The 15,054-nt window shown below is 38.0% G+C and overlaps 1 protein-coding gene across 1 annotated transcript; it reads right to left on the bottom strand.

The window, feature by feature from the left end:
* Positions 1-33: 33 nt before the first annotated feature.
* On the bottom strand, positions 34-6,865 carry LOC136677223 (selenoprotein M-like). Its single transcript, XM_066654694.1, has 5 exons — positions 6,582-6,865; positions 3,591-3,626; positions 3,421-3,455; positions 1,271-1,349; positions 34-584 (listed from the first exon to the last, which is right to left on the bottom strand). Exons 1-5 carry the CDS (start codon positions 6,684-6,686, stop codon positions 360-362), a joined length of 480 nt encoding a protein of 159 aa, XP_066510791.1. The 5' UTR covers positions 6,687-6,865; the 3' UTR covers positions 34-359.
* Between the last annotated feature and the right edge of the window lie 8,189 nt (positions 6,866-15,054).

The raw sequence follows: 15,054 nt of genomic DNA, 5'->3' as shown, positions 1-15,054 counted from the left end.
AAAGTCAGATTAAAAATATTTTATTTTTCCTCAGTGGTAATGTTGCTTTCCACCCAGCACTCAGTGGACCCTGCTGTACACCCTCAAGAACATACATCATCAACCCCGAACCAATCAGATGATTTTACAGTTTGGGGCGTCATTTAGTTCCTGAATGAGTAGAAACAGGGTTACGTACATACTGTTCTTTAATAACACACATGTTTATGTAAACCATCAAGTCAATACACAAGCTTGTGTACTAAAATGCAGTAGATGTTCAAACAAAGTACAACAGATGGTATGTGCCTTAGACTGAAGACTAAAGCAAATGTGAGGGCACTTTGCCCAAGTACTCCTAAGTGATATTTATAAACATCCTATAAATCTTTGTGTGAGATGTCCATCTCAGACTGGGGCTCCTCAGTATGTTCAGACTGAGTAGTCGGTGGTGTAGTGTGGCGTTCTCTGAAGGGGCTGTCCTTCGCTGGTGAGAAGCGGAACTCTTCTGGCACTGCATCCTCAGGTTGAGCTTTTTTATAAAAGCCAAGCTTGGCCAAAAGTTGGTTGATCTCTGTACGGGTCATATCTGACAATGGGATCCGCTACAAAGATGAAATGCACAGGATGAGTAGAAAGGAGCATAAATGAAAAAGATTATGTAAATTGTCATAAATCAGCTGTACATAGTTAATAAGAATCTTAGAATGAAATGTAGGGTGATGTTAAATCACAGCCTTGTTGGAAATTTAGGTTTAAACAGCAGGGCTGAATCTGAAAAGAAATGTGATGATTCGTAGATTTGGAAGAAGCTGTAGTGGTGTTTGGGATCCAAAATGTACTACGTGTTTTGTCCAGGGGATGGCGCTATTTTCAAATTATATTTGTTGATAGCATTTTGTTTTTGCTATATATAGGAAAAAAGATACAAAAAGATAAATATGTATTCAATACTCATTTTACTATATTTAATAAATTGTATGGTAATTTTATGACTGCAGCAAAACACTAATAATTATCATAACAGAATACCTTCATAACTCTTCCAACTTGAGTAACTAATTCATAATTTTGAGATATTAAATATGTAATAGATAAATATAAGTCAATTTTAACACAAATATTATTCACAGGAATATGATCCTATAATTTCACATCACAGCAACTGTCTGAAATGCTCCAAATATGACAGTGGCTAAAACCCGCAAGGACTGAAGGCAGAGACTAACATTAGACACAAGTCCAATCTGAAAGCGTAAACTTTGTATGGTAAGTAAAACATGTAACTTACATCTAGCTCCTCGTAGTAGTGGTTTAAGAGGACGAGTTCTGGGTCTGCCCCAGGGATGTGCTTCATTACTAAGTTATGGCTGAAAAACAGACCAGTCAAGGGCAGTCTCCTCACAAATAAAGCATGAAAAGAATAAATAAGAGGAGACAGAGGACAAAGAGGAAGGTTAAAGATTAAAATCTATAACAGAGGGGTGTTCAGTTCCAGCAATGTTTGGTGGTTTCCCAGTTCAGACACAACCGATTCATCTGAATACCCCTGCTCTGGCAGGAAAAAAAAGAGATAATTTACCTTGTAAATTATTAGTGAATACATCCAAATAATGTATCTGAACAAAACTTCACTAGCAGAGGCAAAAGAACTGATGCTTTATAACCACTGTGGAAATGAACATAATTCACAAGAACCCTGGTGCCAAAGTGGGTTGTCCAAAAACAACCGATATACACTGGTCAGCCAGAATTTTAAAAATCTTTGACCCTGGTCTAATTGTGGTTAATCTGTGTATGAGAACATAGGTTGGTTTCAGGAATTTGTGCAATATTCAAATCACTGCAATAACTTTTACATTTACATAAAGTAACCAAAGGAATACTATGAAAATTAAAGGTAACGTTCAAATCAAAATCAAAATTCTGAAGATATTTCCTCACCATTTGCTAGCTCAGTCTGTTTGTGTGCTCAAAACTGGCCTGTAGGTTTCTGTAAATGTGGAAAAAAATTAAAATAAAAAATGCTAGGCTTTCTCTCTCTGCTCATGGCAGAAAAACGGCATCTGGAGATTTTCTGACAATAGACTGCCAAACTTTGAAAAGCATGAAGCAAGATGAGAATGCTGCTCTCTTCCTGCTCCATAGGTGCGTAATTTTGACTTATTTTTTCTGTAGATGCAACTGACTCTAAATTCCATAGAGCACTAACTGCGTGAAAGTAAAACATAGACTGACAGTGCTATAAAACTAAAAATATGAGTAACAAACAACTCTCTGTGGTAACTTATACAGTAAATAAAAATGTACAGACAAGTTCATCTTTAGCCATGTACAAACAACAGTCATTATTCCCCCTTAAACATACTGTTCAACTTACACTGAGCTTCTGAACATAAACAAATGAGAGAACAGTGTTTTCCCACAATTGTAGACACTGCCTTTGGGTGCAGAATGTTGGTGTTGTTTTCAGACTGCTGAGCATTCATTCAGACAATTGTAGTTCAGTGTGAAACTCATTCTACTCCTGAGGGACCCAGATGGTAAATCATTGAGATCTTATCCTGACAAAGCTTAGGTCTCAAAATAGGACCTACATTTGTAAATGCGTACAGTCAAAGACTTGAGCTGGAACGTGGGTTCGTAGTTCTGAGTATGATTAAATAATTGTATTGTATTAATATTGAAAATGCAATTTTCTCATCATAAGAGCTGCAATTTTAATTATAGTTTATCAAGAGCACTTTAAATTAGTACATTTAGCTTCTAAAGCAGAGTTATAACCAAATTCTGTGTTGTGTACATGATATTAACACAACTAAACGACAGTCTGGCTGCCTGTGAATGTCTCCAAGCCGTAGCTTGTAATGGAGTGCCCCACTGTCCTCCCGATGACCTTGTGGGAGTTGTTTCCTATGACCGGTGTTTAGACAAATAAGGTTGCAGTTCTACTACTACATCTACCGACTAACCTTCATCTCAGAGTGCATCCTGGTGTCCGGTGTGCATACATCGCAAGCTGTGAGACAGTGTACGTTCTATCTGAGCCCGTATGAACAGTTTCAGCAGATCTGCTAGAGAAACTCTTCTGTGGAATTGACTACAGGGGCTAGCATTCACTCCCCTCGAGCATCAGTGAATATTGAGCACCCATGACCCTGTCACCAATTGTCTCTCCTTTGAATTCTTTTGGAAGGTACTAACCATTGCATAATTGGAACGACCCAAATAACCTGCCATTTTGGACCTGCTCTGACCCAGCCATTCATCTGTCATTACTGGGCCTTTGTCTAATGCCCTCTGATCAAAAAGTTTTGCATGAATTTCAATGTTATAAAAGATAAAGACGTTTACGTGTGTGTTGGTGAGGGGCTCGGAAATATTGTAATCTGAAAAGGGGAGGTGCTGCAAAAAATGTTGGAACCACTGCTTGAAGGATACTAATGAGGGATGTCTTGAGTCACAAAGGCTTTGACCTGGGATAAGTGAGAAAAAAGGCAAGATGTGATTACAGATACTAACAAACATGACGTTAACAAAAAGAATACTAATGTATCATGACATTATGAACCATCTTTAGAAGCTATGAATTAAACTGAAACACAGCTTACCTCCCTCAACCTGTTCAACTGTCATCCTCCACAGGTCTGGAAAGTAAACAATTATAATAGGATTCAGATAAAGATCAACATTAACACACAGACATGGTTATATATGTACATATGGGTCACTTGTAGAGTTTATGGGAGACAGATCTGATATTTATAGCCTAGGGCCCTATTTGGAGACATTGTCTATAGGTTCTTACCTTCCTACTTTGTTCATAAAACACACATAACGGTTATTCATTATTCCATAACAGCCTGATGCAAAACTACCATAACGTTGGGGAGCATCTGAAGAGGTGAATCCTTTCAACAGTGACATCTCAATAAAGTCCCTAAACTGCTCTAATGCAGCAAGAATAATAACTGTTCTCCAAATCTGCAGACACCTTTACAACTGAATATAAAGCTAAGACCAAAGAAAATGCTGGACATGGCAAATATAGGATCAAGTATTAAATATTACAAATTATAGGGGAGTTTCAATGACTTTAATACCTTTAAGGTATTAACAGAATTAAGATATACATACAGAAGGCTTGATGCATAATACTCTGTTCTAAAAACGTTTATGAAACAAATTCTGATGTTAGGTTTAGCAAAAAAGCAATAAATAAATAAATAAATCCTTCTTGTGGTGCAACAGGTAGTGTCAGTGTCAATACCAAACAATTACACTCCCCTACAGCTCTACGGGCAACAACATGTAGACAGAAGACCAGTGTATGTTCACTGGTCATTTTGCATAGTAAAATAATATGTCTGAATTTGCATTGCAAATATCACGTTTCATCATTTCTATCCCCTCTTCTGTAAAGAAATCAGACTCATTGTGTTTCTTCACAGGAAGGAACAACTCCACTTCAAGCCACCCAAATTTACTCAACATCTCCATTACGCAAGGAAACAAAAATTAAAACCTGGAATTCCCCTTTCAACTGTTAAACACCTGTTAGTGAACACTGGTTCTGTATTACGGACAGTGACACCCCTAGGGGTTTATCATGGCCTACTTGAAAACACATTGTTTAAAACAAGGCCCCAGAACAGCCAGATCATGTTTGAAAGGCTAACACTGCTCGGTAGCCTATATTTAATTTCACATTCCTACTTCTTACCATCCTCCCAAGGCCTGGCTTTTTCTAAGAATACTGAGCAAAAACAGATTTTGGCGAGTAAAATGACACCACTCATTCAGTGATGCTCTTCAGTTAGCTGTAATGACCCCTATTCATTTCAAAGAGTCATTTTCTCCAATGATTCCATTTCATGTCTCGCAACCGCCATTTACTGACACCTTGTGGCTTGGATACGTGAGATTCTGTCACACTTGCTAAAACACAGACGTTTATTTAAACCAAAATAATAAAACAAACACAAACGGACTCGAGGGTAAACACGACGACTGATAAATGAAAGGACTAGACACAACAACATGAAACGAGGAAACAAAACAAGGAACAACTGACTAGGAATTGGGAACACGACTAGGAAATGGAACAACACGAAACAAACGACCGATGAAAGGAAGTGACACAAGGGAACTTAAATACATGAACAGACGAGACACACCTGAAACAGATAACGAGGGTTAAGGACAAGGAGGCAGAACAAAGGCGGGACATGAGCGGAGACAAGGACTATAACAGACAGAGCCATGTGCAGAGAGAGCACATGGCGGGGAAAACAGACATGACAGGACGAGGGCGTGACAGATTCTATACTAAGCCTATTTTAAACATGGCCACACAAATGAAAGGACCCACTTTATGGAGAATAATAATTCAGTTAATTCAGTGACTACAATGTGGCTCTTCTAGTGCTTTCAAAATTAATGAGTTAACGTACGTTAATTTAGCTTTCTTTTCTCTATTAAAGCTGTGTCGATGATTAAACACCCCCTGAAACTTTTACTCAGCAAATTAAGAGACACTAATTCAAAAATCCACAAAACTCCACTGAGATATTATAATAAAGTACAAAAGAATGGTTTCCTCTCACACAACACGTTTACAAATATCCCTCCCAAAAATATAAGGAAGTACTAGCATTTTAAACGTATTGATTACATATATTCTAAATCAATAGACAATACTAATAAATATAAAATTCCAGTGCTGCTCTTACTATCTTTATTTAACATATCCACTATTAAAAGTTTCCATCATAAAAAGGGACAATGCATTTAATCACAATTAACTGCAGCAAGTTGTGCAATTAATTTTAATTGATCAACAGCACTCTTCATCTTACGTGAGTAGATTTTTTTTTTTTTTTTGTAAAAAAACCCCCTGAAGTATATATAATAATCACTTGGACAAATAATGCTTGCTAATCATGGTGATACAGTTAGTGCCACCAACACACAGCTCCATAGTCTCAGGTCTCTGTGGGGAGCTTGGTGTGTGTTTTCCCTGTGTCTGCATGGGTTTCTTCCAGGAGACACATATGCTGTCACACAGTTCAAGAAGACATACTGGTAGGTTGACTGGCGGTATGAAACTGTGTGTGATAATGGCCTGGGCAATGTGTTAATGGAAATAGTCTGGTGAGTTGCACTGACAAGGTTGTTTTCCTGCCTTGTTGTCAATGATTGTGGTTAGGCTGATGACCCACGGGGACTCTGGTCAGGATGAAGCAGTTTCAAAAGATTTATGGATGAATAGATGTTTGCTACTTATTATTAAAAAGGCCTACACGTAAAACCAATGGCAATAAGAACCTCCATTGAATTCATTCTTATCATCCCAATATTTGTAATCAGGGTTGAATTTATGAGTGGCTGTACTATTATCTTTGCTATGATACTGTTTTGAGGAAAAGTCTACACGTTGGGGATAAAAGCGGAAATGTTACGTCACATCTTTATCAGACTGTTGACAACTGACGTGATTTACAAATCCAGTCATATGTTACTCCAATAAAAGGAGGAGTCCGAAAAGAACGCAGCGTTATTTACCTGTATTCATCGTAGACATAATAAAGAAACGTACTCACCTCCACTTTCGCCTTGGCGAGACCCTCGAGTTTCTTCAGGTCTACTTCATAGGTCAAGATGAGAGCGGGGAGCAGCAGAAACGCAGACAGAAAAACGGACCACATGACGCTTCGTGCGGTGTTTGGAGGTGAAGGAGGAGATGGAGGTGGTCCAGGTGACCGCTGGTGGACCACTGGCAGCGGGAAATCTCAGACTGCTGAAATCTATGAAACTAAAACGTCACGGCCGAACTCTGCCACGTACAGCATCTCTTCTCCCTGCGAGAGGAGGCGGAGCCCAGCTGAGCCCGAGAACGGCACTGAAAATACAGCGACCATCTCTGAGCATGCGCAGTGTCAAAGCAGTCCTGTGTTAACCATATGCTACAGTATTCTCTTAAATATATCCTAGAAAACACGTTTTGCTCACATTTTATTTTTTTTATTTTTTATATAAAATTTATTTATTTAAATAAATTTATTTTTTTATAAATTTTTTTTTTTTTTTTTTTTGTTGCATGGAAAAGTAAAAAATATATATTATAGAAAACATTACATATTATTTACCCATGTGACAATATTAAATCTATTTAAAATATTATTCATTCTCTTGGAGTTGTATATAACTGACAAAGACACAAAGAAATTATTCCCAAAGTTTTCTCTGAAAAACCTGAGTGCATTTTGTAAATATAAACACACATTGAATTTGTGTAACACACTTATGAAAAAATAAAAAATGTGTAGAAATGTCAGCGTACACAGATTTTAAACATTCCACAATAAGAAGATAAAAATAAAATATATAAAAGGAGCATCCACAAATCTTTGCAAAGAAAGATGGTTCAGTGCTCTCTACTTTGTGCCATACTTCATGGGAGGAATATAGAGAGTGTAGGTAGGGTGAGCGCTTCTTAAATGTCCCGCAAGGCAGTTGAAACATGTGCTGACATCAGATGAGCCCTCGTTTTAAATAGTTCTAGTGAAAAATGGATATCAGTGCCAACAAATGAATAATAATAATAATCAGACCAAAGCGACAACTGGATGGTTGAGCAGCTGAAGTCTTGTAAAAGCATGGGCAAAAATTCCACTTTCAAAGTGTAATTAAAAGGAAAGATCATGTAACTTTAAGAGATTTTAATATTACATTCCGGTTGAAAAGTCTGAATGATACAAACACAAATCCAAACACTCTCTAGAACCTGCAGTTTCTTACTACAAAGCCACACTTGTAATACGTGCAGAATGGGGCTTGTTTGTACATGAATGAGACTTTTATTAATGCTCATTTAATATATAATCATGGGAAAAAAAACTGTTACCAATTTGCCTGTTAACCTGTTTCCGATCATACTTTGCCTTATTTTCTGTCATACACTGCACTCTTTATTTTCCGTGGAGTGTTGCATACCTTTAGAATAAGCTGATCTTCATGACCACTTTACATCTGTTTTTTGGCTCTTCTTACATCCATCCATTATCTGTAACCGCTTATCCAATTTAGGGTCGCGGGGGGTCCAGAGCCTAGCTGGAATCATTGGGTGCAAGGCAGGAATACACCCTGGAGGGGGCACCAGTCCTTCACAGGGCAACACACACACACACACATTCACTCACACACTCACACCTACGGACACTTTTGAGTCGCCAATCCACCTGCAACGTGTGTTTTTGGACTGTGGGAGGAAACCGGAGCACCCGGAGGAAACCCACGCGGACACGGGGAGAACACACCACACTCCTCACAGACAGTCACCCTGAGGAAACCCACACAGACACAGGGAGAACACACCAACTCCTCACAGACAGTCACCCGGAGCGGGAATCGAACCCACAACCTCCAGGCCCCTGGAGCTGTGTGACTGCGACACCTACCTGCTGCGTCTAAAAAGAAAATCTAATTACATGCACCCTCCAGTGCAGTCATGCTTTTCTTGGGTGTAAGTGCTCACTAGAACATTTGGTTACTCCCCAATCCTGATACAATATACGAGGGCTTTGAGAAAAACCAGCAAACACAGGCTTGTTAAAAGATCATCTTTTATTCTTTTAAAAATGAATACAGTTTCAGTGGTTCCTCCTGTAACTCTACATTATGTAACAATTTGTATTTGTATTTTTATTTCACTCATTAACTTATCAAATGTTTGAGATAAATTTTGTTTTTACACATTTTATATCGTGATTCTAAAAGTAAACCACATCTCGCCTCTAGAGGTCGACAATGTGCTGATTTTAAACACCCTCCAGAAATCATTCAATTGTAAGGAATCTTATTGTAAGAAGAGCATTTGGCCTTTATCTGGCCTAGATACTGGAGCTAACTTCTCATACAGTAATAAAGACTACACAAAAAAAACATATTTGTTATCCATTTTTGGGAATATTATTTGATATAAATGATCAATTCTCCCTGGTGAAAAAAATCCAGTAAAGACCAGCTTTGTTACCAGGATGGGCAAATCGTGATGGTGATGATGTAATACATTCTTGCTGGTCAAAGCTGCTCAAAGTACTTGGTGAGCTAGACATATATTTAGATATAAGTGAATATATACTGTGATATGTAAACATTTGAAAATGTATTTAAATAAATGTGAAACTATGTCAAAGTCATCATTGAGGGACTAATGTAAATAAGAAATTTTACTGCTTTTTGACATATTTGTTCACATTTGTGGTTATTCCCATTGTTAAATTTTCTGTGGAGGGTCTACAGCTTCGGTACTGGAAAATCAAACAGCATACAGTATTTTCCAGAATGTATGCAATTACCACATTATTGTGGGCTATTCTAGTACCTTTCAGTCTCTGACAGTTCTCAATAAGTACATCATTTTTCATGTGTTAATTTGGAGCAGCACAAAATTGGCAGCGTGTTTATTCAGTCTATTTCTCAAAGACAAAAGGAATCCAGCACATCCCCCTCTTACAAAATAAGTACCTCATTAATTTTCCAAAGTGGTCTGCTAGATCCCCTGCTACTCAGGAAGACTCATGCAGTGTTAGGGATGTGATGTTTCCTTCGTCACTGCTGATGTGCCAGAATGAGAAGAGCTGTTCAGACAGCTTCAGGTTTTCTCAAGGACCTTTGTCACCCATGCTATGTTTTGGAAAAAAAAAATCAGGAACTGACCACTGGACATCCATTCAGTGTTTTTTAAAAAAAAAAAAAAAAAAAAAGCCATTCTGAAATTATGGTTGAATAGTGTTGCCTTCTCTGTACTACAACGGTCTTGAGAGTGAAATTTTCTAAGTAGACAACCTTACATGATATATGTTGAAGTTGGGAGGATTTAAAACTACAAGCACTTTTTGGCAGATATTTGAGGGTTAAGTGTTTTTTCTGGTTAACTGGCTAATGCTAATGTGGTGTATGCTGGGAATTGTAGTAAAAATTTGCTGAATAAATTGTAATTGTCAAAAGATAGAAACTTGTTAAATATCTGACACTTCAGACTAGGATTATTCATTTAAACATAGGGACCTGAATAATTGTAGTAAATGTTGATTTAACAGATTAAAACAAGTCATAAAAGTACAGGGTAAGAAAAAGTGAAAGAGATAACTATGTTTAAGACTGTGTTGCATTAGCATCTCAAGCATTAGCAAGTCAACAAAAAGCAGACAACAGATCATGCATGGTGCATGATGGATGACTATGGATAAAAAACTTTGCTGTCAAATAATATGTTAAATTGGGATTAATAACATGAATAATTAGACATTGTCTGATTTCAAATGCTTAGTAAGGATTAGCCTGGTTAGCTCTTGAATAAGAGACCAACTAGAAATACTGGCTGCTGCAAGCCTTACTTTTTCCAGCCCAAACATAATTAAGTCACATGCAAATACATTGAAAATGAAATGACATTATGGCATATAAAAGTTACTTGTACACTATATGTCCACATTTTTGTCAGTGAATTTAGCTACTGGGTACATTCATTCTCAATTGTGCAAAGACATATTTTGTAATCTCCACAGAAATGCATAAAATAATGTAGGATTCTCTGAAGCACACTCACACAAGCTTAAGGTTTTCATTTTATGATTTTCTATGGAGGTACAAGCTGTGCATGAACAACTGAACACCTGTGTCCAAAATGGGTGCACTTTTATCTTAAATTAATTATAAAAGGGTGTCTACAAACATGTAGGTGTGTTATAACCTTGCTGGTGTAGAAGGAGACTGAAGTCCATTCATTCATTCATTCATTCATTGCCTGCCACCATTTATCCAGTTCAGGGTTGCTGTGGGTCCAGAGCCCACCCACAATCACTGGGTGCAAGGCAGGAACACATCCCGGAGGGGGCGCCAGTCCTTCACAGGGCGACACATTCACTCATACATTCAAACCTAGGGACACTTTTGAGTCGCCAATCCACCTACCAACATGTGGTTTTAGACTGTGGGAGGAAACTGGAGCACCCAGAGAAAACCCGTGTGGACACGGGGAGAACACACCAAACTCCTCACAGATTGTCACAACAGGACTGCAGTGCATCGCAGCCTTTCCCAGTGTGCATTCTTGGTTCCCACTAAAAAAATGCAGGCTAGGCTCTGGACCCGCCCTGGCCTTTATTTGGATGAAGCATGCCCAGAAGATGAATGAAGGTATGAATTAACAAATTAATGAATGAACTAATTGAACTGATTCATTGTTTTATGTTACATTTTTTTGCTATTCACATTTTGCATTCCATTTTTATTTTGGCCTTCAGATGTTACACAAATCCCCATATGGATGACTGCAGTATTTTTAAGATTTGCTCATGCCTTTCCAGTGTACATGCTGCCATATCTCTGTGGCTGCAGCTGCAGACCAGAGACTTCAGTGTTATGTGCACCAGAGTGTGAAATGTTGCCTAGAGAAACCACTAGCCCTCTCTGACCAGTGGCTGTTTCAGCTTACATAATAATACAGCAAACAAGAATACTAAATACAATAACACATACACACACTGACTTCTAAGATCCACCCTTTTCTGACCACACAGCAGGCGTGATGTGTGAACGTGTGAAGCTAATCCTCTAAACTGTGCTAGTGTTGTACATAAAGTCGTCCATATGGTAATGCCATCTCACTGGGCATTTATATCTTACACAAAGTAGAAGGTTTGGTTTGTTTTAATATGTATTTAATATATATTTAATATATTGCTCTGTTTTAAGCTTGTAAACCATCATTGTTCTTCATATCACCCATATCATTATTAGATGTTATTATATGAGTGAGAGAATGTTTATTGTGAATCTCCCAAACCAAGACAACAGAACCCTAATTATTTGCTGAAAAAATGTTTAACTGAATGTTTATCCCATACATTCATTTTCCGTAACTGCTTATCAAATTCAGGGTTGCGGTGGGTCTGGAGCCCACCCAGAATCTCTGGGTGTAAGGCAGGAACACACCCTGGAGGGGGCGCCAGTCCTTCACAAGGCGACATACACTCACACGTACAAGTTCACAAACACTTTTGAGTCACTAATCCACCTACCAACGTGTGTTTTTGGACCGTGGGAGGAAACTGGAGCACCCGGAGGAAACCCACCAAACTATTCACAGAAAACCACCGGGAGTGGGACTTGAACCCACAACCTCCAGGTCCCTGGAACTGTGGGACTATGAAACTACCTGCTGCGCCACCCTTATCCCATACAGATTCCATTAAAATGTCAGAGGTCACATAACAGCAGAGTTTAGTGACGAAGGAACTCTTTCAACTGTTTACAAACACATAAAATAAATAATATTAATTTTAGACAATACAAATGCATAATGATTATAATGATATCTCTGTCCAAACAAAGCCATGTATCTCCATTCTTTCTCATTTACAATTTTCTGCATTACTCTATAAACTCTATGCAATTTTTACAATAGATGAACCCAAGGGAAGTAGCCACAGCAGTTCAAAATTAATTTTTTGTTTTTAATGAATTTATCATATTTTGTATGTAAAGTTGCTATTTTGGAGATGCATGTGGTTCTTTTAGGCAGAACAACAATATGTGATGATAACTCAATTTCTATTGCACAGCTTTAAGTCAAACATTCCAGATTCATACATAAAATGTAAGGAAATGAAAGAAACAATGAAATTTTGATAGTGTGCAATAATAAGTTTTAGTTAGTTGGTTTGTTTGTTTACTGAATTCACTAAAATGATGCATTGTTGGTCTGTTTCCTGAAGGTAGGAATATTAGTAAACTATTAGTTGCCATCTGTTGCAAGCAAGGCATGCAACCATTCATTCATTCCTTGCCTGTAACCGCTTATACAGTTCAGGGTCACAGTGGGTCTGGAGCCTACCAGGAATCACTGGACACAAGACAGGAACACACCCTGGAGGGGGCGCCAGTCCATCGCGGGGTGACACACACTCATACATTCACTCACATGCTCAAAAACATTTTATATTATGTTTTGGGTGCTGTTATGCTGCACAACCAGCACTGGTGAGCAGCTAAACCAGAACCACACCAAGACTAGACTAGCATCAACCAACATAGACCAGCATAAGACATGTTCTTCTATTTTGCAGCAGGGTATGGAAAAGTTATTACAATGTTTAAATCATGTCCCTGTAATTATGCCAACTGACAAGTCATTCAAAACAGTGCTATTCATCACCTCCATCATTTGGTTGTAGGGCTGTGATATGGGGATGAGGAGGCAGGGCTCCAGAGTCTGAAACTGCTTTTGCCGGTCCTGGCACAGGGCAGAGGCAGGTACATTTCGTTTAGTGTGAAAAGCTGCTAAAACCTTTGAGTGCATTGTTGAAATGTCAGCTAAAAGACTACACCCACCGTTCTTGAAAAACTGGGTTGCATCCTGTCACATTTTATTTTTTATCTCCTGTATGTCTTCTTCCTTTTTACAAAATGCTTCACTTCCATGTTGCTGTACGCTGCTTGCAAAATATAATTCACACCTGTTTTGAGGGTGGATTGAACAAGTTCATGTGAACAGAAGAGGAGGCAAATCAGGCAGTGTGGAGACTCTGGATGTTTACTTTTTGCAGGACAAGAAAATGAAAGAATTAACATTTTAAATTGTGTGGGATCCACCAAGACCCAGAACTGAATAAGTGGTTACAGACCTGAAAATAAAAGTTAATTAAAATAAAAGCAAAATATTCTAGACCCCCTGACAATCACTGGCCCTTAGAATCATCCTAACATTTCTCCACATACGGCACCCCTAGTTAAAGAACAAGTTGAAAAGGGGCAAATAAATTATGCAGAGCAATATTTACAGTAGTCGGTAACTGTAGATTCTACAAAGCACACACACTCACAATGATCAGGTATAATATCCATGTTTCTACAATCACTATCATTTTATATATAGATATAATTTGGTTTCATAAAGAAAATGTCCAAAATGTGCATTTACTGAAACTAGAACCGATGGTTTTGCTAAATGTTCTTTCTCATTTCCGTTGTTGACCGTCTGTTGACAGGTTCCTCTTTTTGAATCTTGGTTCATTCCTTCATATCACTCTCAGCCATTGCTATCTTATTTTGTACATTTAGTACATTTAGAATATTTTGTGGCAAAATATCTTATATTTTAGTATATTTATCAATAAAATTCTAGTTACAGAAAATAAATAAATGTATATATATATATATTATAATAAATGAATAAGTAAACTGCAGGCATTAATCGGGGAAAAAATCTGTTATTGTTATTGATCACCATGCAGAGTCAAACAAACAAACACAGTTCAGAAAGAAAACTCTTTACAGAGACTAACTAGCCACAGTATTAGCAGCTTCTGTTGTTCCCTTTATTTGGCAAGAAAGCCTGCCGCTCTTACATCAAGTGTTATTAAAGTGATTGATGTAAAAGTTAGTTTTTTAAAGAATGCAGATATGTATATTCTGCCATTTCTCAAACTTGTCTACGTTACAAACATGTTTATTAATAATAGCATAGTGAGTAACACAGCTCCACTAGGATTCCCCAACTTGAGCAGGAACACTATACTACCATTAAGAGTCCTTGGGCAAGACTCATAATTCTACATAAACCCACCATCCTAAAAGGATTATTGCCACGCTGGAAAAGAAGATCAAAGATATTTCAAATGTAATGCTTTGTGTGCTTCTAGATTTTGTGCTACTTAACATATGGGCCTTTTATGTTAAGATGCTAACAGGTAAAGTCTCGCAAGCCCACTGTAGTGGGAACCACAGGTGCAGATTCAAGATGGGCATGCACTCTGGGTGGGTTGGTACGTTATTGGACGGATTGAGCTATGGCTGATAAATATGGGCAACCTGTTACCTTAATGTATGGGGCTCATATGCAACCCAGGTGGCCCCTATGTTCCCTGGACTGCATCCACGTGTGGCCAACATTTAACCTGTTGACAAAACCTCCCTGAGCTACTGAAAGTTTGAGTGATGTACCAACAATAACTGGGAGGTTGGACTTTCTGAGAATTTTGGAGATTGTTGATAATGACAGGAAATGTT

Source organism: Hoplias malabaricus, chromosome X2 (genome assembly GCF_029633855.1).
Source record: "Hoplias malabaricus isolate fHopMal1 chromosome X2, fHopMal1.hap1, whole genome shotgun sequence".
Taxonomy (NCBI): domain Eukaryota; kingdom Metazoa; phylum Chordata; class Actinopteri; order Characiformes; family Erythrinidae; genus Hoplias; species Hoplias malabaricus.
Note: the sequence above shows the minus strand (reverse complement) of the source record. Positions and strands in the feature narration are given on the sequence as shown.